This window comes from Pleurodeles waltl, chromosome 6, assembly GCF_031143425.1.
Source record: "Pleurodeles waltl isolate 20211129_DDA chromosome 6, aPleWal1.hap1.20221129, whole genome shotgun sequence".
NCBI classification, from domain to species: Eukaryota; Metazoa; Chordata; class Amphibia; order Caudata; family Salamandridae; genus Pleurodeles; species Pleurodeles waltl.
The window spans coordinates 984,676,370-984,703,719 of NC_090445.1; the positions used below are offsets into that span (position 1 = coordinate 984,676,370).

General features: G+C 44.5%; 1 protein-coding gene across 1 annotated transcript in view; it reads left to right on the forward strand.

The window, feature by feature from the left end:
- Positions 1 to 27,350, forward strand: part of KIF20B (kinesin family member 20B) — a 434,415-nt gene that overhangs the window by 79,449 nt on the left and 327,616 nt on the right. The window contains exon 8 of the mRNA XM_069239865.1: positions 5,422 to 5,655. Coding sequence (XP_069095966.1) covers positions 5,422 to 5,655 — 234 coding nt within the window. The remainder of the gene's footprint in view (positions 1 to 5,421; positions 5,656 to 27,350) is intronic.

Here is a 27,350-nt window from a genome sequence, read left to right on the forward strand (position 1 = left end):
AGACTATCCACCAGAAAGAATGTTACTTCAGGTAAGTAATTAGTTTTTTCTGTCTGGTGTGCCACAAAACCTGTACTTGGGGGATTGATAAAACCAAGCAAGAATGTGCAACAATCTATATTTAAATTGGAATTTGGGTCGAGGAACATGGCAGCCATACAACCCGCCTAGCTCTCATCAAGACACGGACTGCCTCATTGACTTAGTTCCTCTACTAAACCTATTCAATCCATTATTCTTGAAAAATGTTTGTTATGTGTAATATGACATGGAAGATCATACAAGGTGATAGTTGCGTTAGCTGGATTTGGCCTAATGTCATTAAAATGACCTGCCATACTAACTTTGGGATTGGGAATATTGGCCAGTTTGATTTAGTATGCCAAAAATCAGGTTCTGACTTGACAGGACCGTAAACATTAAAGTCAAATTTTTGCTCTCAAGAGCATTGACCAAAACTTATGTCTCTTCATTTTGATAGATTCAGAGTCACTACAACTTTTTCCTTGGAAAAAAAAGCTAATTTTGTTCAAGTGTAGATAAGTGATAGTACCTTTTTGCCTTTCATTTGGTTTCCAAGTCCACATACAATCCATGACCCAAAGATAGACATAATGAGACAGAGAGAAACAAACACTCAATCAATGGTGACAGTCTGCAAAAAATGGGGAAAAGATACAGTAACCTCAGTAAGTATAACAAACACGAAAGATACAATAGGACAGCAAGCAGAATCATATAAAAAGCTGCAATTAAAACTTAAAAACAAGAACAGTAAGAAAAAAGTGAAAAGAAGGCCTACTTAAAAAGATAAAAAGGCAGCACCAAGTCGATGGGAAGAACCTAGACCGGAAAATAGATATGTAAAAGTAGATGTACTGCGGTGACAACATGACAAGACAGTCAGAAGAGCTTAACAAAAGACTTGCAGTAAAACCATATTGTGGCCGCTTCAAGAAATAGAAACAAAACAAATACAAGTTTGTAGATTTTGAAGACGTAATCTACGTCCCATGAGAAGAAATATTCTAAAGAAAAGCTTGTAGTTCAGCAATCATCCAAATACTTGGTGTTGCCTACGTGAGTTATTTTGCAAATACAAGGATGAAGAATCTCACATCATATCTGGAGTTGTCTCATAGCAGGTAATTCCTTTAGTCTTTCATTGAGAGCATTACAATGTACAAAAAAGTAATGAATGAATCCCAGCAGCTGTGCCACTGAAAGACAACTATACTAGACTTGTGAGCCCTAGAAAGGGCAGAACCAGTCTAGGGTTCCTTGTGTTCTGGTGTGGAGAAGTTCTGGCATGGCAGTTTAGGCTGGACTGTTCCTACAAGAAGCAGGGTCCAGACTGGTTTGCAAACTGGTTCCAAATTGAGGTGGCATGGTGTGCAAAATAGCAATGGATTGCGATGCGAACCGTGGCTGAGATTAATTGAAGCAATCTATCCATCACTTTTTTCTGTATAATTCAGTGCGACAGTTATGCCCACACACGGTTCCTATGTACACTGTGCCACTGGAGCCAAACTATACCTGACTGATGGTCCCTAATAAAGGCAAAAGGTTTTGGGTCGCTAGAGTTCCAGTTCGGAGAAGATCTGCAGCCCAAGTAATTACTAGTGGCTGAGATTTATTCAAGCATTCCATCTTAACTTTTTTTTTTTATACACTTCATTGGTTTCATTAGATGCATCCTGGTCTCTCAATACATGGAGTAAGTCCGTGAATTCTAAAAGCAGCATAATAACGCCTCTAGGTTTAGAAGAATGAGGATTCCTCCAGATGATGAAAACTTTGTAGATTAAAAGAGGCGTGTGAGAAAGTGGTTAGATGCTCCCAACTGAATTATTTCAGAAAACCAAGGAGATTATGACCCTACATTTCTATTTTCCAAATCTTCTGTGTAAAGCTTTATGGTTTATTGTTTTAATAGAGGAACTCTCCCTGTCATATCTTGAACTGAGCTGATACTTTGTTCAATTTCATTCATTCTACTTTCCATGAGTATCCATCTATCCTTTGCTGCTTGTAATTTTCCATTAGTAGCATGCATGAAAGGTTGAAGAACCCTTCTGAGATATAAAAGTAGACTTCACTAGTGAGGAAACTGAAGAACACCAACTGGCTTGTCATTGGTTGCCCCCCCCCCCCCCCCGCAAGCACAATCATCCTCATACCTCCCAAAAATGCTTGAAAAATTAGAAAAAGGCAAGAGCCTTGCCCTCCTACATGCTGTTTTGTGGCTCACCTAAGTATCACATATTGGACATTTTAGAATGAGTAATTGCACTTTAGCGGTCAAAGTCAGTCCCGAACCTAAACACTACTATTTTCACACTTAATTTAGTCTTTAGCCATACAAATAGCTTAGGTTCCATGCATAGACTTAACATGACACTAATTGTAGGTGATCACATTTTGATTAAAACCAGTCACAATTTTAAACACCACGTGAAGAAACAATTGTTGTTTAAATAGGGGTGAATTGTGTCCCCCAGTTGAAATATTTACTGTTGGTTCTGTTGTTTGTTTCAGTTAATTCTAAATGTGGAGTCCACAGATCTGCACCATTGTGTGAAAGTGATTTCTGTAAAAAGGACATATACTGACCTCATGAAATGTATTCTTGAAACAGGTGGCCATTTCTGCCCTAGCATATTTGTATTAAAGATTTTGTAATGAAAATGCACAAAGATTTTGCAGCCACCTCGTGTTTTTTGTTAAATAAGATTGCTGCATTTGTTTCTTTGAGGTAGGCTTTACATTTGTTCCATTAGTAACTGCTATAATTTCTCGGTTTCTGAAATGCTTTCATACACAGCATCCATGAAATCTAAAGTCATTATTTCTGTGATAAATGTTGTGGGAGTCATAAAGAGACCTAGGAATCAGCTATTTGTTGAAAGCTAAAGCCCACTCTATCCCCTAGTGATAAGACACATTTAGGTTTAGTGCAGGAGTTTCAGTAGTTATTACCATTTGGTTATGCCTGCTCTATTCCTGCGGTTCACTGCTTGCTTTGGCCACTACTAATCCAAGTACAATTCTATATCTCCAACAGTTGGAAATTCAGGCCTGCACATGTATGGTAAATGTGGAGTTGACTAACCATGTGGGATTACCTAAATCCGGGTATGGCCTTATAGTTGTAGCTTAAAAACAACTGAGAAGCAAAGGCAAAGAAGCAAAATGTAGGTATAGGTGGTTGACAGTGTCTTTTTCCTGTCATGATAGGCACAAGATAATGCTAAGTTTTGCTTTTGTTTTCTATTTGATTACCTTAGTTTCCAGTTTAAATGTTCGGGTGTCCCACTTGCGAGCATAAATCCAGCTTGTGATTCTACTGACTTTCTATTTTGATCAGTTTATGTGCATGACCTTCCCAGAAAGTTTAGTCAAGCAAAGTTAGAGAGAGAAAACTGGATGGTAACTCTGGTTCTCTTTCTTATAGACTGAACTTACTCCTCCCAGGTATGGGCCATGTGGGCAGTTGCCCAGGGCCCTGCATCACTGAGATAGCCAGGCCACAGCCCACTGGTCTTCTTGTGCCCAGTGTCGATCCAATAGAGAAAAAGATGTCTCATTGTACTTGTGCCCAGGGAAGCACAACCTCTCACCTGGGCACCGAAGCCATAATGTAGCGAGGCCTAGGGGAAGGGAGCACCCTCCCACGTGCCCAATTGTAAGGATCACATTCTGCAGGTTTGTCCTGCAATCAGACCTGTCCTGCTGCCCATACAGAGGCATTTTGAGATGCCATTTGTCCTACAGTTTAGTTCTCCAGAGGTTTTAACCCTCTCTGCTTACAAGCAGTTCTCACACCTTTAATCCTTTGAGCTGTGAAAGAGGTGCTGTTAGGGAGAAGCTGCACCACAGGAGTGGTTTGTACAAAGCAGATTCTGGAGCAGGGTGATATTGAGATGCAAAGCGTCCTGAATGTGTCACACTGTATGCATTTTGGAGTGCCTCACAGTTTCCCATTCTGCCTCAGTCCCCCAAAGTTGTAGCAACATCTCTGACTACTGCTGTAGATTTTGGGATGTGGCTGGTCTTCGAAATGTAGTCAGGCAGGCAACAGGGACCACCCACTGTTTGAGTTTATGTGAGAAGCGATCCTCTGGCATGTGATCAGTCACTGGGGTCTTTCCTTCCCTCTGAGAAATCTGTATAGTTGCAAACTGTGACATAAATAGTGTACCTGATGCAGAGAGGCCATGGCTTTTTCAAGCAAATCATTCGCTACAAATCTCAACCATTACCATGATATAACTATTTGCTTAATTAAGTTGTAACTCTATCAGTTTCTGCTAAAAGAAGGGACCACAATGTTTTTATTCAAATAGTCTTTTTAGCCTTTCTTAATTACCCGTTGGACCAACTTTTTGAGGCCTTATTTTCCTGGCTGTTTAGGAAGCTCTTTCTCTGTGCACAGAACAGGGTCAAGACAGATTTGCACATGACTTGGTCCAAACTGAGGTGTACAGGTCAGAGTCCGACTGTCTGAGCTTCCAGGGTTGATAACTCTAAATGGGATGATTAAAGAGTTATTCAACCAGAATAGCTAGCACCTAAATAGTTGTCGTCTTCACCCTCTTCTTTGCTGTAATATGTGGAATGAAAACCCCTACTTTTATTCTGTACACTGACATACCATGTGTTTTCCACCAATTAATACTTTCCAATATGAGTCCTCCTTTTTTGCCTCCAGGCTAGGAATATTTCAGACAATTAAATATATGCAGCTTCAAGTTAAAATGTATTTTGTTTAATGAAAAGCCTCAAAATTATACCATGTGTTTCATTGCCAAAGCTGGTATGATGTTATTGCTTTGCTATGCTCTAGTTACTTAAGATTCTGTGTACACATCCTGGTCTGTCCCTCAACCTCACTGAAGCATTTGTTATCTTTTGTAGTATCCATAATGCCTTTGACACCTACTTATTGCTCTTTGATCTCCAACAAGTCTCTGCTTGTAGAAACAGATGCAAATGGCATAGTGAATATGCAAATACAAGCTTTCCTTAAGAAAATTAATGGTTGAATTCTTGGGCCAGGACACCGCTCCCCAGCCAAGTTGGTCAAGCCTTTCATTAGTGGTACATTTAGATAACTGGGAGCTGGATTGATGTTGTCTTCAAGATTTCATACACTAGAGAGATTCCCTGATTAGAACCTTCAGTAGGAAGCATCAGTGGTAAGGAGACAAGATCTGTGTTTAGTAACTCAAATGCAATTCTGTGAATTCCAAACAGCATTTTAATACGTCTATCCTTAAGTTGTAATGTATTTTGGGCAGTGTTGCAAAAACCTAAAGTTTAATCACGTTACAAAAAAGTATGACCCTTCTCCACCTTTGGTTGAACAGTTCTAATTCTTGTAAAATACTGACCTTAATTGTGGTATTTATTTGCCAGGAAGTTTGCAAACCTCAATTGAGGTCTCTCTTGACCCTGAAGAACCAGCAAAGGAACCACGGCTGAGTGACCTAAATTTGTCCACTTCAGTGAGGTTCTCGATTTGGGTTTCTTTTTGCGAAATCTACAATGAGTGCATTTATGATTTGCTGGAGCCAATATCTTCTAACAAGTTCCAGAAAAGAAAGACCCTGCGGCTTGCTCAAGATATTAAAGGATGTTCCTTTGTAAAAGGTAACTGAGTCAATTTCAAGGTATATTTCTGAGTAGTGAGTGGAGTTTGTTTGTGGTTCTGGTAATTGTACGAAGCCCGGGGACTCATGCTGTATTGAGATGCTGAGGAAATGTTCCAAAGGACTGAAAAAAGGGATGGAGCTCTGCTGTCCATGTCTATCAACTATCCTTATGTAGCCTCGCATTAGTCCAGCCCTGCACCACACAGGTAGTGATGATGGATATATATTTAACTTTATTGCAAGTTTGATGTTTCGTTTGTGGACGAGTCACATTTTCAGGATGTTAGAAATAGGGTTTTTGGTTGGCAGTCAGGTTACCCTGGTCCAAGCAAGAACCCTCACTCTAGTCAGGGTAAGTCACACACAACCCAAAATTATCCTATGCCCACCCTCTGGTAGCTTGGCACGAGCAGTCAGGATTAACTTAGAAGGCAATGTGTAAAGTATTTGTGCAATAAATCATACAATAACACCATATATCACCACAAAAATACACCACACAGTGTTTAGAAAAATATATAATATTTATCTGGATAATTGCAGGTCAAAACGAATAAAGATGCAATGTGAAATTGTAGAGATCTCACTGAAAAGTGATATAAAGTGTCTTAAGTCTTTAAAAAGCAAACAAAGTCTCTTTCAAGCAAAAAGTACCTGGTTTAAAGTGGAAAATATCTGCAAAGGGGCCGCAGAAGAAGAGATATGTGGAAAAATGGTGTGTGTGTGTCGATTTCTCCCCTGCACACACGGACTTGCGTCGTTATTTTTCACGCGGGGAAGTCAGGCGTCGCGGGATTACCATATGTCCCGGGATCTGTGCATGGATTCTCCTGCTTGTTTTCCAGCTGCGCCTCGTTCCGCGGGACTGTGCGACGAAGTTTCGCTCTCACGGCAGGAGTTGCGTTGATTTCCCCTCTGGAAGTCGGGTGGCGTTGTCCTTGCGAGGCTGTGCGTCGAAGTTCCAGTCGCCCCGAAGGCGTCGCGTCGATCAGCGTCGGTGTGCGGCGTTATCTCGCCGCGGAGCAAGCTGCGTCAAAATTTTCGGCACACGAAGAGTCCAAATTAAAAATAAGTCTTTTTGGTCCTGAGACTTCAGGGAACAGGAGGCAAGCTCTATCCAAGCCCTTGGAGAGCACTTTTACAGCCAGACAAGAGTTCAGCAAGGCAGCAGTCCTTTGTAGAAATCAGTCAGGTGAGTCCTTTAGGCAGCTTTGCAGTTCTTGGCAGGATGCAGGTTCTGGTTCAGGTTTCTTCTCCAGCAAGTGTCCAAAAAGTGGAGGAAGGCAGGCAAAAAGTTAGGGGTGACCACCCTAAGGCTGTCAGGTCTAACACAGCAGTTCTTCCTTCCCCGTGTTGTTACACTAAACCTGGTTGTGAACAATTGTTGAGCTATACAGTTTAATTCTATGTGGCTGCAATATGTCATGAAGGTGACTTTCAGCTACTCCTATTGTTTCTGCCAGTTAGCCATCTTCACCTAGAATGTTTTGACTTTGTTTTACTTATCGCATTGTAAGTTTGAACTATGCAGACCTGTAAAGGGTACTATGGTAAACAATGTTCCAGCCATGTTCATCAATCACTGACCAGGTAGAAACTTTAGATAAACCTGGTTTGTCCATAAATGTAAAAATAGAAGATGAAAGTTAGCTGAAAAATCAGAATAGATTAAAAGTAACTACAGTGATTTGTGGCAAGTTGACAGCTGTGTGTGTTCTTGCTCATCTTGTAGCTCAGTTTTAGCAGGTTTCCCTGTAAGACTCATTACTGGAAGACCTCTAGAACCACTGATACCCAAAAATTGGGCCGGGACTTTGTTTTCATAGGTATTTAGAAACTGGGTTTGGACAGTTGGGAAAACTGCTGTCTAGGAAATGGTCATTTTTGCCCTACCTTCTTTGCCAGACTAAATTCTGTGCACGTTACCCCTGCTAAACAGGAGTGAAGCGTCTATGCGCCCACTTTTACATAGTTTAAATGAATTACCTGTGATTGACATTTGTAACTGGTCTACAAGTCCCTTGTAAGTGGTGTAAAAAATGCACCCAGGACTTGAAAGTTAAATGTCAACTGTGGACTGCAGCACCCATGTGCCATTCACAGGGTTGGTCAGTTAAACATGGCTTACCATGTGTAGCCTGACTTTCAGCAGCCTTAAAACGTATTGTCAAACCTGTCAAAGTAACCCTAACAGGCGGCACACACTGGTTTCTGATGGATGCCTCAGTTAAAGATTCTTCACTTTGAGAATATCCCCAGGTGCCATACTGAATCCAGAAGATTTTTCAGTAAAAGTCCTGCACTACAGTGGGTGGTGTTGTGCTGCTCTGAAACAATTAAGATCCACTGCAGAAGTGACAGCTGGAACCGCATAAAAGTTCCTCCCTGGCACACTGATGTCAGTTCCTCTCTTTCTGTGTGTCAGTATGTAGATACAGAACTTTCTTATCAGTTGATGATTTTTTTATGGCATACTTCTTTCCAGTGTGCAAGAAAACATGCACTCCCTAAAACTACAGGGTTTCTGTGTAAGGACTGTCACAAGCAGGTGTCAGATTCTCTGCTCCCCTCCCAGCCCCAAGGCTCCATGTAGGTTTCTCTGGTGTTTGGGTTCGTGCAACTTCTCCAATTTGTTTGATAAGTGAGCTCTTCTGCACCATGTTCTGAATCTTTGGGACCCTGTCGGAGCCCTCTGGTGCACCGCCATCGAGCCCCAGGGACCTGCAGAGTTTCAAATGGCGTGTGTGCCTTCTGCACCATCTGTGCCTCCTGACCGGACACAGGTTAAGTTTAGGGTCTGGAGCTGACTGCACATCTGGCACCACAAATCATGCAGTTTCCTGCTGCATAGACGCTGATGACCGAGGAGGGTGTCAATCATATTGTCTTGTCAGATTCTGAACTGAACCGGTCTCCTAGGTCACATCCTGAAACAGTCCTGAACCAAATAGCCCCAGTTTATTCCAACTCAGAGAAAACAGTCTAGGAGCAGCTTCCCAGAGTTGCAGCAACTTTCCAAAGGGATTCTGACTGAAACCATGCCAGCCTTTCCACAATAAAGAAGACGATCGAGTTGAATTTTCCCCTTCAAAATGATGAAAACAACTTTCTGTACCTAAAAGAGGCCAATGAACCAGACATCAGCTCATTTGTCCTGACATGGAGCTGGGTTCTACCCTCAGCCACTAAACAGAAGGCATGGCCTCATTTGCTGTGGCCATCAGGCAGGCATTTGAAGTCCTGGACTTAAAACTGCCATGTGTTGAAGTAAGTGTCTGAGTCACCAGATCCTCGGGCTCTGTGCACGTTCCCAACACGTCCACCACTGAACAGCTCCAAAACTCTGATAGATAAATCACAGAGATTGAGAGAGTTCAAGAGAGGAAGAGGGGATTAGGAAGGGAACGGCTGGGAAGGAGACTTGTAGTAAGAAAAAGGTTAGAACACACAATATGAAAATTATATCTCCTGAAATCAATACTAAACTATGATTCTAAGCCTAGTCACTCTGAAAACATGAACAATCTAAGAGTTAAGTTTAAAATGACTAAGTTTCAAGATGGCCGGATACCTGTAGGGGAATCGAGATGAATTAAACAAAAACTTTCTTATTCAAGTACTTTCTTTTACATGAGAATCCGCAAAAAACATTCTGACTAAATTTTAAACCAGTCATATAAACCCTGTTTTGAGAATGTATACTAGGACCATACAATATTGGATCTAGAAACTATGGCCTTCTGTGTACTCTTAAAATGTTTCAACACAAATTGCGAATATTGCAGATATATAGTAAATACCATTAAAAGGATTGTGCACCATGAATAACACAATATGGATTCAGGAAACAAATCACATAACTTGTCAACTCGAATATTACATAATAAATATCTTAGAATAGTGGCATACAATAAACAACATGAATTAAACTCGAGGAGAGATCGTGCGTCTTGCCAATTCGAGTGTTACCATGTAAAATACCAAGAAATGCTAACATGCAATGAATATCAAAGTCAAATCCTCATTAATCAAATTGCGTGTCTTGCCGATTCGTAAAACACAATATAAATGTCGAGGATTAACAGCTCACAACAAATAACAAGATCAAAGTACAATGAAACACATCGCGCTTCTTTTGCCGATTCTTAAGCCACCATGTAAATGTCAAGAAATGGTAGCGCGCAATGAACAACAAAGTTAAATGCTCATAAAACGAGTTCCGCGTCTTGCCAACTCGTAAAACATCATGTAAATGTCAAGAAGTATCAGTGCGTAATGAATAACGAAGTCAAACCTTTATGGAATAAATCGCACGTCATGCCTATTTGCAAACCACCATATAAATGTAAAAAATGGCAGAGTGCAAGTAATCTGTTATTCATTTAAGAATTAAAAACCAAGAATATGAAAATTCTCAATAACGGTGTTGGGAAATGTCCAACCACCGTCTCACCGCCTGGAACAATGATCACCAATGAAGGATGAGGGGGCAGAAGACTGGAAGATCCAAATAGGCCGCCGGGACAGGAGCTCAGGAAGAAGCTGCTGCTCTGCACCGGGACCTCTGACTAGTGAGCACTGGGAGTTGGGCTTGCTCTCTTTTATAGAGTCTTGCCCAGCCCAGGACCACGCCCAGGCATGTTGCAGGGAAAGTCTCTGGAAGGCCCTGGAAAGGGGCCACACCCTAACACACCCTGAAAATCTGCAGCAATACATTGCAAAGGAACAGTATTTGTAAACATATTAAAAATAAGTTTTCAGGATTGAACTCTGCAATGAAAAAGGTTAAACCACAACATATCAGCACAATGCATAAATTACGTTGTTTTGAGAGTGCTGGGTTTTAGCATTTTTGTCGCCAGTAGAGCGCGTACTGCTCTGGTGTTGACAGTAAGAAACAATTTACCCACAGAACTTCTGCAGCCTGGCCAGGCGACGACTGAGCCCTTGCTGTCTTTCAGCAAAGCCCTGGCTGTTGCCCTCCTAGGTAGGACACTACAAACCTGCCCTGGGTAACCCTGCATTTTTGAAGCATCAACTACTCCAGAGAACCCAGTGGTACAGGCGTCCCCTAGCCAGGTCAAATCAAGCCTGTTTCCTATAACCCCTTCAGATAAGAAGTCTATGAGAGTTGAGGCATTTGAGAAATGAATGTTCTCTTTAACTAATCTTGCCCTTCGGTTAGTCATTACCAATGTTTGCTGCGCAGGTGCTCCCACACATTATAGGACACTGTCGCAGAGATCTTGCCAGTGGTTTCGGAGGACTTACAATCCAATTTGGCAGAGACTATTCAGGATGGCCAGGACACCAACAAATACGACATACTGTTAGACCTGGAAACAACCAACTGTATCTGCACGGCAGTCGGAACTAGAGTGGTGCTCTGGTGCCACATTTGGATGACATCAACAAGCCTCTCAGGTGACGTTTAGATATCACTCATCTTTTGACCGGTCTTTCCTCCTCGGAGAGAAAGCCTACGCTGTCCTAGAGCAATTTAAAGAAAGTAGAACCACTGTGCACTCACTCAATCTCTCCACACCAACAAGGCAGCATCCACAACAATTTCACCCCTTTCGAGGCATAGGCAGGGGTTTCACTTAAAAGCAATGCCAAGGCCCAACAGCAGGCACCTCAGCACATTCGGGATCAGGGATTCAACAGACAGAGTTCTGTTCCTTTCACCTCCAGCAGCAGCCTACAAGCCATTTTAGTTTGCTATTGGCAGCTTGTGATGGTAGCATACCACAACACCAGGCAGGTGGGTCCTGTGAATAGTTCTGTGGCTATGCCCTGTCATTCTTTTCTGTCCCACTGTGTTGTTCACCTAGATCAGAGCTTTCCGAGAACCTCTTGCTGTTTTGCTGCAGGACGTTTAGGCTTTTTTGACTAAAGAAGCCGTAGAGATAATCTCCACCTCATAAATTAAAACAGTTTTTTACTCCCAATTTTTCCTTGTGCCAAAAAAGAACGGTGGCTTTTGCCTTATTTATGCTTCTAATCGTTTCCTACAGAAGGGCACATTTAAGATGCTTAGGGTGCCCTAGGGTCTCTTTGCCACTGCGGATAACATGCACTGTCAACACTTTTGTGCTTGAGTTTCTAGAAGATTTTGTTTAGGAGAAGAATTTTGTCAGCAGTGAAGCATGGGATTTCTGAATGCTGTCCTGTTTGGTACCTCTCCTGCCTGGAGTTCTGAAGATCAAGAATGACCAGTCCCAAGTCATACTAGTGTGTTCAAATTAGGCCAAGAGAGTGCAGTACCTCGGTGCACAAGCATCTTTCCTCCAGTCATGCTGCTGCTTCGGTAGGATCAATCAATCAAATATTTGTAAAGCAAATCCTGTCACCTGTGCTGGTATCCAGCCACTAGGGGCAAACCTTTACTTGAAAAGTCAGATCTTGAGCCCTTTTCTGAAATTGGTCAGCGAAGGGGAGGTAGAAGTGGAGAGTGTTCCAGGCCTTGGAGGCGAGGTGGGAGAAGAAGCACCCTCTGGCAAGGCAGCAGGAAGTGTGGGGGATCTGTGTAAGTGCCAAGTGTGCACAGAGGAGGTTCCTGCGGCAGAGGTGGAAATTGAGATGTTGGTTCAGGTGGGCAGGTCTCTGGTCGTGGAGGGCTTTGTAGGCGAGGGTGATGAGCTTGCAGTGCCATCTCTTCTGCACTGGGAGCTAGTGGAGGTGTTTCAGGTGTTGAGATGTGGGTTCTCTTGGGCAGGTCGAGACTCAGTCTGATGCTGCGTTCTGTCTTGATTGGAGTCTTTGCCTGAGTTTGGTGGTGGTGCCTGCATAGAGTGCGTTGCAGTAGTCAAGACGGCTGGTGATGAAGGCATGAGTGACTGTCTTTCTTGTATTGATGGGGAGCCACTTGAAAACTTTCATGAATATACATAGCGTGTGGAGGCGGACTGAAGCGACGGAGTTGACCTGACATCTAATGGAGAGCAGGCTGTCTAGGATGATGCTGAGGTTGTGGGTGTAGTTTTTCGGCGTGGGAGTAGGGCCGAGCTCCGACAACCACCAGGAGTCATTCCAGAGGGTAGTGTTTTTGCCAAAGATTAAAACTTCCATCTTGTCTGTGTTTAGCTTTAAGCAGTTGTCCTTCATCCATGCTGCAACGTTCTTCATGCAGTTGTGGAAACTTGTCTTGGTAGTGTTTAGGTCGGCAGAGGATGTTAGAATGAGCCAAGTGTCATTGCCATAGGGGATGTTTATGTGGGATCTGACTATGTCCGCGAGTGGAGTCATGTAGATGTTGAAGAGTGTAGGGCTGAGCGGAGAGCCCTGGAGGATGCCGTAGATGTTGTACTTGGCTTGCAATGTGAAACGGGGGAAGGCGGACTTTCTGGGTGTGTCCTAAGAGGAAGAATGCCATCTAATTGAGCGCATTTTCAGTGATTCCTGTCCGGCGCAGGCAGTGGATGAGTGTGTTGTGGGAGACCGTGTCGAAGGCGGCTGATAGGTGGAGCATGATGAGTGCCAGATTCTCCTTTGTTGAGTATGGCTTGGATGTTGTCTGAGGCAGCTGTCTGTGCTGTGGTTGCTTCTGATACCTGGTTAAGTTGGGTGTAGTAGGTTGTTTATCTCCTGGTATTCAGTGAGTTGGAAGTTGACAGCCATAAGGGTGGTTGTGTCTGTGTCGCAGAGTTGTTTCCAGGTGATGAGCGGGTTATCGGTAGTGGTGGTTGGAAGTTGGGGGTGTTGAAGGGTTAGAGGTTGAAGTTCTTGTAGATGCTTTCTATTTTGTTGTGTAAGTGGTCGGCAAGGGTGTCGCAGAGCTTCTGTGATGCTGAGATTGTGTCTTTGATTGGTGTGTGATGGGTGAATTCTCTGACAATGGTGGCGAATTCTGTGATTCGGTTGGTGCTGGTGTCGAGCTGAAAGGTCAGGGCCTCCCTCTTTGCTGCCCTGATCTGTTGGTGATAGCCATTGAGGGCTGATTTGTAAGTGACTCTGTGATTTTCTTTCTTGCTGGTACACCATCATCTCTCAAGTAGTTTGCATCTGTGTTTGGTGTAGCTGAGTTCCGGGGTGACCAAGTGGCTTGCCTGGCTGGTCTGAGAGCTTTAGCTGGTTTGGTGGAGCGACTTGGTCGGTGGCGTTGGTGATCAGTTGTTGAAGTTCTGTACTGCTTGGTGAAGGTTGGGGAGGCTGTTGTGCTAAGTGGCAACAAGGGCGTCCTTCTATTGTTTCTGAGAGACCTTGTTCCAGCTGCGGTAGCGTGCACTGTGGAGGTTGGGGATGGCACGGTTTTGTTTGGAAATAGTGAAGTGTATGATGGAGTGGTCCGACCAAGTGAAGTCCGAGGTGTGGGTGTACCTGATTCTGTTGCTAGAAGAGAAGATGGGGTCCAGTGTGTGTCCTGCTATGTGTGTGGGATCAGTGGCTAGCTGCTTGAGGCAGATGTTTTCTAGTCTTTCCAGTAGGTGGGTGGAATTGTGTTGGTGGGTTCATCAACATGGAATTGTATCTCTCTGAGGAAGTGTTCGAATTCTATGGAAAGCTGAGTGATTAATTCAGCAATAGCGTGCAGATTCCAGTCCATTGTCCTGGTGGTCTGTAGGCGAGGGTGCCTTTGATGGTGTTCTCGGTGTGTTCCATGAATGATATGATCTGGTCGTCAGTGATGGTGCAGGAGATCGATGCCTTGTGTATGATGGCCATACTGCCTCCATGTTTGTTGGTGCCGTCCCGGTATTTCATCTTTTTAGTCGATGAGAATTACTGTAGTGATGTCTGGTGTGAAAGCTGTGGTGATCCAGGTTTTGGTGATGAGGGTTATGTTGGCGGATGAGGGTGGAAATGGTGTCCCATATTTCAGTAGGGTGCTTGCAGAGGAATCTGTCTTTGAATATGATGCAGCTTAGTTGGCCTGGTGTGGTCATAGACGGTACTGATGGTGCAATAGAGGAAGCTGGGGGGCTAGTCGGTCGTGGTGTGAAGGTGAAGCAGCAGTTGAAAGGCCCCGCTATGACACGGGGCAATGCCCCGTAGCAGTTGTTGATGCTACCAGGGTCAAGGGAGAGAAGGTCAATGGCAGAGTATCTGAGGCATTCCAGAGTTCCAGGGTTCCTGGCGTTGGGCGCTGTCCAGGCATAGACGGGCACAGACTGGCTTACCTTTGGTGCTCTGGTGGTGTCAGATGTGTGGCTGTGCTGCTGCCTCCATTAAATAAGTCCTGGGATGGGTGCAGGATGGCGGGGAAACAGAGTGGGTGCCAGGAGCACAGGAACCAGGATCTTGAGAGAGCAGGACCCCAAGGGCAAAGCAGGTGACCAGGCTCCTGGGGACAAGAGACCTTGGTGCTGCTGGAGGGAGCAGCCTGTGCAAGTGACCTGTGAGGGTGCCAGGTCAAGACTGGTCAGGGAGTGCCTGGTGCTGGGCAGAGATCCTGGTTCTGTGAGGGCTAGGTCATGACATTCTGTCAGGGTCTTCCTCTCAAGGTGGTGGATGTCATCCTTGTGGGGAATTGCCCTTCTACAAAGTCTGTGTGCATTGGACGTTAGGACAAGTTGATTGCTTGACTCTTTAATCATGGATCTGTTTGCAGGATAAACTATTGGATGTTTGTTTATTGAACTTTGATGCAGCAAGGAAGTGCTGTGGTCCTGGTTAAAGATTATCTGTTGTCCCTTTTGGCCAGACTAACCATCCTTTTTCAAATCGCCAATTATGATGCGATTTTTCAAAGGTTTAATCAACATTTCCTCCTAAGCCCTTTGTGATGCCACAGTGGGATCTTAATTTAGTCCTTGCTTTTCTTATATGCACCCAGTTTGAGCCGTCACTCGGTTGTCCTCCATTTCTCTGTGAAAAGAAAGTCAGTCTTCATGGTACAATCACCTCCACTCTGAGCGAGCTTCAAACTCTTTCAGTTGAGCTGCCCTAAACCACCTCCTTTCAGTACAAACTGTTGCTGAGGAATAGGTTAACATTTCTACCACAGTTGTTAACTCCTTTCATTTTGGACAGTCCACCAAACGTGTGATGTTCTTTGCTTCACCTGACTTTCCTCAAAAGAGGAGAGGCTCCATTGTTTGCACTCCAGTAGAGTGCTGAACTTTTACTTCAATCATACCGAAGACCATAAGGTAAATGATCAGCTCTTTGTTGTTTTTGTTGGGTGCAATGAAAGACAAGGCAGTAAGGAAGACAACCTTATTCATGTGGGTAGCCCTCTGCATTAAGATCTATTGAGCGTTGTCAAGAGGCAGCCTCCAAAAGGATTGAGGGCCCATTCCACTAAAGTGAAGACTGTGCTGACACGCAGAGTGCCTGTTCTAGATATTTGTCAGGCTGCAATGTTAGCCTCAGTACACATGTTTGTAGATCATGGTTGTCCTGACTGCCAGATCTGAAAGGAAGGACATTTTGGATGTTTAATCATGTAGAATGTTTGGTCAGTCATTCCATAGATCCACAACTATTTTAAAGGCATGAAGTCTGCGGTTAGAAGTATCCATTAAAATAACAGGTTTCTAACTTTGGGTAATGTTCTTTCTGGAAGATTGTCTAACTACAGATTCCTCACTGCCTTCCTGGCTTCGTTTTCTGTGTGATTACTTCTTTTCCATCTAAAAAGGTTTCTAATTGGAGATATGCATACTGGCACCAATGATTGTTGTTTGAGCTTCGCATCAGAGAGTGCGGCCAGGTTTTAGAATGAAATGGACTCCAGTACACTTTCTTGAAGCTTATATGCGGCTCCAGCTGTTACTTCCAGGGCAGTGCTACGATGACGCAGAGCTGTGCGACGCCACCTACCTGCCCGCAGTTACTATGCTGGAAGCGCTGATAGATCCAGTTTATCGCCTGCAAATATTTGAAAGGTGAGAAATATGTAATTCGATCTATTAGAAAGAAGATTACCAAAGGTAAGTGATTTTTCCGAAAATATCAACAAGTTAACTTGTTGCCCACAAGGTAGGGTTTCTCTTATCAAAAAATTGGTACATGTAAAAAACTAAAGTTGATGTGGTCCTTCAGTGACTAGCCCCTAAACGTTTTTTTCACTAGCAAGGCTGTAGCTGGATTCTGGAAAATTTGAAAGTATAAATTATAAACTTTAACCCCTTCGCTGCCAGGTCTTTTCCCAGTCCTGTGCCAGGCCTTTTTTTGGCTATTTGTGGCAGTTCGTGCTTAGGCCCTCATAACGTTTTGTCCACATAAGCTAGCCAAGCCAAATTTGTGTCCTTTTTTTTTTTTCCCCAGAATCCTAGAGATTCTAGAGGTACCCAGACTTTGTGGGTTCCCCCGAAGGAGGCCAAGAAATTAGCCAAAATACAGTGAAAATTTAGTTTTTTTTTTTTTTTTAAACAAATGGGAAAAAGGGGCTGCAGAAGAAGGCTTGTGGTTTTTCCCCTGAAAATGGCATCAACAAAGAGTTTGTGGTGCTAAAATCACCAGCTTTAAGGAACAGGCAGACTTGAATCAGAAAACCCAATTTTTCAACACAATTTTGGCATTTTACTGGGACATACCCCATTTTTATGATTTTTTTGTGCTTTCAGCCTCCTTCCAGTCAGTGACAGAAATGGACGTGAAACCAATGCTGGATCCCAGAAACCGAAACGTTTCTGAAAAGTAGACAAAATTCTGAATTCAGCAAGGGGTAATTTGTGTAGATCCTACAAGGTTTTCCTACAGAAAATAACAACTGAAAAAGAAAAATATTGAAATTGAGGTGAAAAAAACAGCAATTTTTCTCTACGTTTTACTCTAACTTTTTCCTGCAATGTCAGATCTTGGGAAGCAATATACTGTTACGTCTGCTGGACTCTTCTGGTTGCAGGGATATATAGGGCTTGTAGGTTCATCAAGAACCCTAGGTACCCAGAGCCAATAAATGAGCTGCACCCTGCAGTGGGTTTTCATTCTATGCCGGGTATACAGCAATTCATTTGCTGAAATATAAAGAGTGAAAAATAGCTATCAAGAAAACCTTTGTATTTCCAAAATGGGCACAAGATAAGGTGTTGAGGAGCAGTGGTTATTTGCACATCCCTGAATTTTACGGGGTGCCCATACTAGCATGTGAATTACAGGGCATTTCTCAAATAGACGTCTTTTTTACACACCCTCTTATATTTGAAAGGAAAAAATTTAGAGAAAGACAAGGGGCAATAACACTTGTTTTGCTATTCTATGTTCCTCCAAGTCTCCCGATAAAAATGATACCTCACTTGTGTGGGTAGGCCTAGCGCCCACAAAAGGAAATGGCCCAAAACACAACGTGGACACATCACATTTTTTCACAGAAAACGGAGGTGTTTTTTTTTTTTTTTACAAAGTGCCTACCTGTGGATTTTGGCCTCCAGTTCAGCCGGCCCCAGGGGGGGGGGGGCAGAAATGGCCTAAAAGAAATATGCCCCCAAACCCCCCCGGGGAGCGCACTTGCCTATGGGGTCGCTCCCCTGCGTGACATTGGTGCATCCCCGGTGCCTACTTGTTTCTGCCCCCCTTGGAGGCAGAATGACCTAAAATCAGCCAGGGGCAGAAATGGTCTAAATACAATTTGCCCCCCCCCCCCCCCCCCAGGGGAGCGACACTTGCCTAATGAGACGCTCCCCATCTCTTTTAAAAAAAAATATAAAAAAAACCACACAAAACAAATTAGCCCTGGCGCCTAGAAGTTTCTCCCCCCCCCCCCCCGGGGGCAGATCGGTCTAATAACAATAGGATGATGGCCTGAAATAAATTTGCCGCCCCCACCCCCCTAACACCCCCTTCCCAGGAGCAACCCTTGCCTACGGGGTTGCTCCCCTTGCATGACATTGGCGCAAAAAAAAAGTCCCCGGTGCCTAGTGGTTTCTGCCCCCAAAAATCGGCCGATCTGCCCCCAAAGGTGGCAGAAATGGCCTAAATACAATTTGCCCCTCCAGGGGAGCGACCCTTGCCTAAGGGGTCGCTCACCATCTGTAAAACAACAACAAAAAAATTCCCTGGTGCCTAGAGGTTTCTGCCCCCCCGGCCGAAAAGGCCTTTACATTTTTTTTTTAAAGGGCTAAAAAAATAAATGCCCCCCCCCCCCCCCCGGGGCAGAAAAGACCTTCCAAAATAAAATGCCCTCCCTGGGAGCGACCCTTGCCCAAGGGGTCGCTCCCCTCATTCCAGTTTCACTTTGAAAAGAAATCCCTGGTGTCTAGTGGGCGTTTCAAAAGCCGGATTGCTTTACAATCCGGCTTTTGAAACGCTGAGAGAGACTTCAAAGGGAAGGAAATACATTTCCTTCCCTTTGAAGCCTCTCTCATCCTCTTCCACGTGATCGAGCGCAGTGGAAGCTGAGCTTCCAGCATGAAGAAGGAGGCCTCTGTGACAATCAGCGTGCGATGCGCACTGACGTCACGGGGGGTGTAAGGGGAAGGGATTCCCCTTACATAGACGACCGGAGGGTGTGGGTGGGGGCACATGGATCTCCTCGTACAAGGCAACATAGGGGTTAATCTGTAACTTTTGGTAGGACATTTCTATAATGGCCATTCAAGGTCTATTTTTCTTATTCGTTAAAAAAAACAATTCCTTGGTGAAGTCTGACTTTTTTTTTTTTTTTTTTAAAGTATGGGGGAATATAGGTCTTATAAGATAATATTTTCCTGTCTGTGCCCCCAATTAGGCAAATTCGCATTAACTGGATATAGCTGAACTGCTAGTTACTCCCTGACAATGAGGGGTGAAAACTGCTCTCAACAGTCAATAGGCTGGGTGTGAGATGGTGCTTTTCTTCCCCTTGTAGGAAGGACTGTTGGAGTGAGCCTATAAATTTAATTAACTTGAAAGGGACAAAGGCGAGGCCTTTTATTTCACAAGGAGATGCAAGACAAAACTTGGAGAAAGGCACACCTTTGTTCCCCAGGCCCACTATAGCCAGGTTAGATCCAAACAGAGTGATAGGGGAAACTGCCCCAAAATCGGTTTGTAGTGGATTCTGGGGAGGGACTACTTATAACCCTGTCCATACCTCTGAGGGATTGAGGATACACCAGTGCTCTGCGTGAGGGAGGAAGGGACCTCCAGTCTTGGATTTTAGGAATAAAGTGCGTTTTGGGATTATTTGCAGTGGTTCAGTCAGGAACTGATGAAAATGTGGGTAGTGTTTACTCATTGCAACTTTTACCCCAATGGTTAGGGAAAAGCCAGGAGTCTCTCCAAGAGATCAGGAGACTGGACCTAATTGTTGTAACCTGAGAAGATCCCTGAAAAACTCAACCTGCTCCTTCTTGTGCCGAGGACAATTAAGTGGACACAGTGGATTGACCTCCTGTATGGCTATCGAGCCACAAAATGTTGGAAATCAGTATTTCCTTTAATCCTAGTTGCCCAATGACAACTGAACCAGACCTGGATCCTGCTCAGGCCTTTGTTTGATCATGCCCTAAAGTCCCAAAAGTCTCCTGTGAAATCTGGGAGCCTTAAGTGAAGATCTGAGGAAAAAAGAAACTCATAAAAGTTCTGACTTCCAGCTGCCGAGGACCTTTAGCAATCACCGGAGCCTATCGGGTGAAGGAATAACTTCTCAGGGCTGAGAAAAAATTAAAATAATTTTTCCGACCAGTTGAAGCCCTCATGGGATACACTATACTGCTTTGCTCTACTGGAAGAAAGGGACTCCCATTTCAGAGTCAAGTCCCAACAAGAAGTTGTGACCAGCAGAAGGTGCCAAAAGGATCTGGTTGATTGGACCTCAACGGGTGGGAAATGTACATTTCTACTGTTCAGAGCTTTCCCTACCTAAACCAACAGCTTTAGCAGGACCCTGCCCAGCAGCTATCTAAATGGCCAGTAACTTTGCCAGATACAGAGATCTTTCTTACCCTGTTGAAGGTCTTTTTCCTCCAATCTGCAGACTCAGTTTGAAGGTAAAATACTTGATCAGGCCATGTCACTTGTTGTATCCAACCCTCTATCTATTGCAGTGTTCCTGGGTCCTGGTCTACTTTGACCATAAACAGTCATTGCTGCTTGGTGCTTTTTGGTGCTGTTTACTCTTAAAACGTTAAAAAAACGTATGTCTCCTGTTCCCCTCATAAAATGTTTGCCTTTGGTTTCATTTTGTTGAAATGTTACTCTGTTCTCTTAAATTTTCAGAGTGATGTTTTGTACTGTATAAATATGTTACACATTGCCCTTAGTTAAACCAATCTGCTCTCTGCCACAGCTACCAGGGGTTTGAATTTAAGGTAATTAGTTGATTTTTTAGGTTTACTCTTAGAAGTTAGCTTTACTATTCCTGCAATGGGTGACCAAAAATCAAAAGGTTGATGTATAGATTTGTTTGTAGTATGTGTGCCTGTAGATGCATATGTTTGAATACTTTTGCCATCTAGTGTTGGGCTGAAACATTTGAAAGTTGTTTTTCTTCTATGAAGTCTTTTGAGTCAAGGCTCATCTCCAAGTCCACAATGTGCATGGGCACTGAATCCATCTTGGATTGCTTTTTTGCCGCCAGAGGTATCAGACATACACCTGAGTTTGTTGGGTTTTCAATACATTTTTTGGGGTCACAGAGTTGGATTAGGATACACTGGATTGGTGAAAACCGGTCTGTACCTCAGACTTTCCAGCATGCTTCCTTACTGGACACCTTCAGATGACCAACTTTAAACGCTATTGATGCAGTGGGCCTCTTTATGCGCATAGAGACCGCATTTCTTCCCTCACCTTTCAGCACCACACAGTGCAGACGTAAGTGAGTGATGGAATTGACAGCCTTTTAAAATTGCCCACAGTGCAAATCCAAATATTCGGGGACTGATAACCACGATGTCTGCAACTTGTGCCTTTCTCCTGATCCGGAGGTATCCCTCTGAATCCTACTTCACCTTCCGCTCGAAGAGCCTAAGGTACTAAATGGAAATGTGCTGGTCAAGGTACAATAGCAGACATACTATGGACATCTTTAGGGAATCAGATCTGTTTGGCCCAGAAGAAGGCAAAGAGGCCAGCCCATTCGGAATCTCACCAACCCAGGCAACAGTCGAGTCCAGAGATACTTCTCTCAAGCACGAGGCAGAGGATGAAATTGAGCTGACATTGAAGACCAACAGCCCTCGTACACAAATTATGCCTAGGATCATATGTATACCAGATGGCTCAGACCCACCCCCCACCAAGCTGGTGTCACATTAAAAAGTCACATGCAGAGGTAGAGCACTGCTCCTACAGGTGTCTGGCTTCAAGCTCTGAAGCCAGGCAGCTGCAGGAAAGACTGACCCTTCCAGGGCCCTGCTGCCTTCAGGCTCTGGTTGGCACCAAGAAGGCTTTGGGGGTCAACCAAGCCTCTGCTCAAAGGCATGGACCCTCATCTGTTGTAGAGCCCTACCATTTACAAGGGTGTTGAGCATTCCTGCTCACACCTAAAGCAGGCAACGAAGAATTGATGGATACCTACATCTTTGTTGACAGCTGGATCTGAGGAATTTGCTGTGCCGATCATGCAAAAACTCCAGAGGAGCTTGCACCAGGCCGAAGCATCTCTTCATTTACACTGTCACTGGGAAGATCTCAGCGAAGCTACCTCTGCTGAAGCCAATAGAGACTCTTGGCAAGAGAAAGCTTGTTTTTGAGGGAGCACCCTCCATAGACTGCGCTTCGCCCCCGAGCAGTCCATAAAGAAGCACTGTAATGGGGGCATAAGTCCCCTTCCTTTTGTTACTTCTTTTCTGCCTCTTCCATCAACTCCACCTCATCCAACACCATAGTCATGCAGACCATTTCTTTTGCTTCCACCAGTCACATTGGAGGTCTGCAAGCACACTTCCATTTCCAGCCAGTCCACATGACCCCATTGACCCTCCTAAAACTAGCCCCCAAATCCAGGGGCCACTGATAACTCCTGGGAAGGCAGTCATTACCTACTCCCCACCAACTTGTCTTCCCCTGCCAAAAGGGCAGCTGTAGTGGCAGCCATGCATTGGGTCATAGCTAACTCCTTTGGTCTCCTTGCCTTTTACAACAGTTTCTACATTGGAGGAGATGCAGGCCCTAATACCAGAAGATAAGTACAGGAAGAGGGTGTTTGAGATGGTGTTGGAGGGCAAGGACATCTGTAATGCCAACATTCATTGTGCTGTCAGCACTACATATACAGCCTCTATTGGCGTTGACAGCTGCATCCTTCTCAGATGCCATGCTTGCCTTTGCAATCTCTTGTTCAAAGCCGAGGTCCAGCACCATCTTCTCAATCTACGGAGAGCATCTTTGACCCCCAGATTGACAAGAGGCTTGAAAAAATTAAAAAGGACACAGATAGCAAAAAGTCTTGGAGTCATTTAATCTCTGGCTGCAAGAGGCTCCTTTTGCTAGCCAAGGGGAGGAGCCAAGACCACATGACCTTGCCAGCGGGAGTCTTACCTGAGAAAGCAGTAAAGGAGGCATAGGTGGCTGCAGTGAAGTGGCATTCACCAATTCCTCTCTAACTAGGAGAAAATCGCATCAAACCAGTATGTTTCAGCAGTGGTTCGCCACTGCTACTTTATAAAACTTCACAACTCCTCCCATCCCACCCCTCAGATGCTTCCTCAGCAGTGACCATCTTTACCTTCTATAGAAAAGAAGTACAAGTGCTTCTTCAGAAAGGTGCAATAAAGTGCCTTTACACCAGCAAGGAAAAGGCACCTACTTTCTGTACTTTTCTCATCCCAGAATAGGAATGTTCCTTCAGGCCTATCTTAGATATTAGGCAGCTCAACAAACACATCTGTCGAACATTTCTATATGACTACCCTACAGGACTTCATCCCTATGCTCTGATGAGAGAATTACATGATGGAGTTCAACCTCAAGCCTACGTTTACATACCCATCCACTCTGCCCTCTGTTGATACCTTCACTCTGTGTTAAGTAGACATTACTAGCAATTGAGAGTACTACCTTTTAGGGGTCACTATGGTTCAAATGTTGTTCATGAAGCGCATAACCATGGTGAGTGCCCATCTTAAGTTTGTCACCCTATGTGGGGCGTGTAGGGCCAGACGAGGATCCCTTGCACTGTCACTGGAACCAAGCTTTAACTGGCTATCAAGCCCTATTTAAGACAAAACTGGTCCTGAGTTTACTTGTGCTCTGGTTCAGGAAGGGCCTGGCAGTTCGGGCTGGACTGCACTTTGGTGCTAGGGTCAAGACTGTTTTGTGTATGGCTGGGTCCAAGGTGAGGTGGCTTTGTTTGAAAAATAATGATGGACTGGGATGCTGGCCTGAGTGATTACCAGTGGCAGAGATTGATTCAAGCGTTCTGTCCATCACTTTTTCGTATATAATACGTTCCCTCCCAAACAGTTTGATGTCAGTGAGATCTTAATTTGTCTCTACTTTCCTCATGTGCACCCTGTTCTAGCCAGTGCCTAGCTGCCTGTTGTATCTTTTGACTCTCAAAATTTTTTTTCCTCTGCAATCACTTAGTCATCGCGTGATACGCCACCTTTTTCCAGGGCAAACTAATGTTGAGTACCAAAATGCCCTTTTTGCCAGAACATGTGACTACATTTAACGCTGGGCAATCCATCACCATCCTAACGTTCTTTGCTCTGTGTAGGAAGCTGGCCCTCAATGTAGTGTGCAAAAACTGGTACACTCTGTAGAGGGTCCGGGGCAATCACAAGCTGGTTTACAGAGGTAAAAACTAGACCACCTAATGCTCTAATTTTTATGGTAACTTGGTCGAGCAGTTAGGCTAATCTTGGAGAAGTGCAAAGCATTTGTTGTACTCAAAGTATCAAAGCAAGGCACACACTCCTAGGATTAACTCAAGACCAATTTACAAAAGTACTTCAGATTTTCATCAAAATCAGGCAAGTACTTTTAAAGTTATGAATCTTTGGAAAATGTCTCAGTTCTGTGCGTAATTACACACAATAGGAATCAATGGGAGAAATATTTTAAAAACGACACATAAGATTAGTCAGTGCATTTACCAATGTCTCCTTTTGCAGCTATGTTGAGAGAGTCAGTGGGCCCTGTGGACTAGCTGGAGAAGTTTGGGCGGCTCCCGGTTTCGGCGGGAGAAACTGCAGAAGGTCATTGGAGCTGGTGGCAGACCACTGCAGGGAATCATGTAGAAGACCACTGCACAGGTGGACTTAAAGCTAAATCCTGTGGGTCCCCTTGGAGTGTCGAGGTGGCAAGGGGTGGGGTGGTCCCCTAGGGCACAGCTGGCTCTTCAGTGCAGGGCACAGGGTGACTGGGTGCAGAGCAAATCAGTGAGCCAGAAGCTGTGCAGATGGGTGCCCTTGGAAACAGGAGGTCAGTCACTTTGAGGGTCACTTGCAAGTCAGCAGAGGCACTCTGGTGGGAGGTCCTGATGTTTCCTGAAGTTCCTCAAATGGGGCTTCCTTCGGGACCTTTTACAGTCCGCAATGGAATGTCCTGGGTGGCCAACGTGAGGTGACCACTACCTGGGGCTGTTGCACGGTTTGGCCACTAGAGGTCGCAGTGCCACCAAACTTTGCACACTTGCAGGGTTTGTCCTCACGGTTAATCGGGTGAGTTTGGTATCAAACAACTCCGAATGATAAATCCAAACAACCCACGGTTCGGAGTGATCATATTGTAGCTGTGAAACGTGTACTGACCACTGTCCAGAAAATGCATTTAACATTTCTGCTCTGTTCACTTACTGTGTCTCAAGTTGGCAAGGCCACAGTAGAGGCATATTGCTCATGCATCTATGCCCATGTATACAATATATTGCACTCTGCTTTAGGGCTAGAAGGCCTGCCAGACTGGTGACTTACCAATACTGCATGCAGTGTTTAGTGGACAGGGCACACAGGATGTGTGCCATGTCGAATTTGCATTTTAGGATTGCATCAGAACTTTCGGCCTGCGATGGCAGTGCTGGGCGCATCCCGATGCATGGCCCTAGACGGTGGCACAATCTGTGCTGCTGCCGTCAGGGGCCTACCCTTAGTACCCCATGCCCTGGGTACCTAAGTAACATTTACTTGGGACTAACAGTGGCAGCTAAAGGTGTTGCCCATTGTGTAAATACATCACAACAGTTTCAGGAAAAGAGATCTGGCCCAGAGAACCTGGTTAGCAGGGTCCCTGCTAACTAACAACTTTGAGACTACATCAAATAACAGTCAAAAAGTGGGGGCTAACCTTGACAAAAGAGGCTTTTTCTCACACTCTGCTTCACCCCTCAAGAGTAGGAAAGACTCCAACTGTACTCCAGAAGAGCCTTAAGCTTTTACAGCAATCGCTCCAAGGAGCATTCAGTGGATCATCAACTTTTTATGGTTTTCTTTGGTGCAACACTGGTAAAGCAGTAAATAAATTGACTTTATTTGCTACCACTCTCTTGGCATGCAGGGTGCCTGTCTTTGACATTTGCCAGGCCATGACATGGGTGTCAGGACACACGGTCTCAAAGCAGTACTACCTTGACAGACCAGTCTGATGGAAGGGTGTTTCACCCTTTCAGTCCAGCAAGAGTTTTTGGATTGAGTCTACTCCTTAGACCATCCACCATTCAAAGGTACTGCTTTCGTATCTGTTTAAAGGTCATGAATCTGCAGTTGGAAGTATTGATCAGAACAAAAAGTTACTTAGTCAGTAACGTTTTCTAGTGGATAATGTATCTAACCGCAGATTCCTTACTACCCTCCCTGTTCTGTGGAGTGGTCTCTCCTTCCCCCCCCTAAAAAGAATCCAAATTAGAGATTTGCATGATGATCCCTCCAATTGCTTGTCTGCTCTGCATTTGAAAGTGAAGAAAGAGTCAAGCAAGAAACTGGCATCTGCATGCAGGGGCGACACTTCCATGTGCCTCCTCTCTGTCACTTCCAGGGCATAATGAAGTCAACCCATAGCCACACTGGTCCACCTGGTGGCACACAAGAGCACTGCTATAAAATATCCTGATCCATTCTGGTGCCTGGGGAATATTCTAAAGGTAAGGAATCTGTGGTTAACCAAATGATCCACCAGAAAGAGTGTTAACAAGATTCCTCCCCTTCATAATATTCTCTCCAATATTCTTCTGGCATTGGGTGATCTGCCACAACATACAACTCTTACAGGAACACCTTCCTGGCATGGACATAATTTTGCAGACCTACACAGCAGAATGCAGCTACAGGGCTGTTAGTGAAACCTCCAACCACACAGTCCTGCAGGGCTACTATCTTTGGAGTACTCCACAGATAAACCTGTTCACCACCCTTAAGATTGTGAAATGCCTGAACATTCCCTTTAGGTGCCTACATTCAGAATCCATGGGCAATGCACACTATTGATGATTTGGTCATGCACCCTTACCTATACATTTTCTCCTCTCACCCTGCTATACGTGGTAAGGAGGATGACAAATGTCCCTGATACTCACTGTTGTGCCTCCTACTTAGCCTATGCAACTCTGGTACTCCTAGAGATGTCTGTCAGCTTTCACTAGCCAGATCTTCTTACATAGAGAAGGCCGGATCAGACTCTCAGATCCCAGGCAACTCACCCTTGCGATTTGGCATCTGAGGTGTTAGAAAATGCTGATTTAATCCTCCCCAAAGAATGCATGACCATTCTTCAGGAGAGCATAGGCCAACTACATAGGCATAATACACTGCAGTGTGGCAAAGGTGTGTGCTTTACTGCATTTCTATAAACCTGGACCCCCTTAAGGCCAAACATCTTGGATAGTGGTTCTTAACTGTGTTCTGGGGCCCCGTGGGGGTCCGCGAAGCCTTCTAAGGGGGGTCAGTG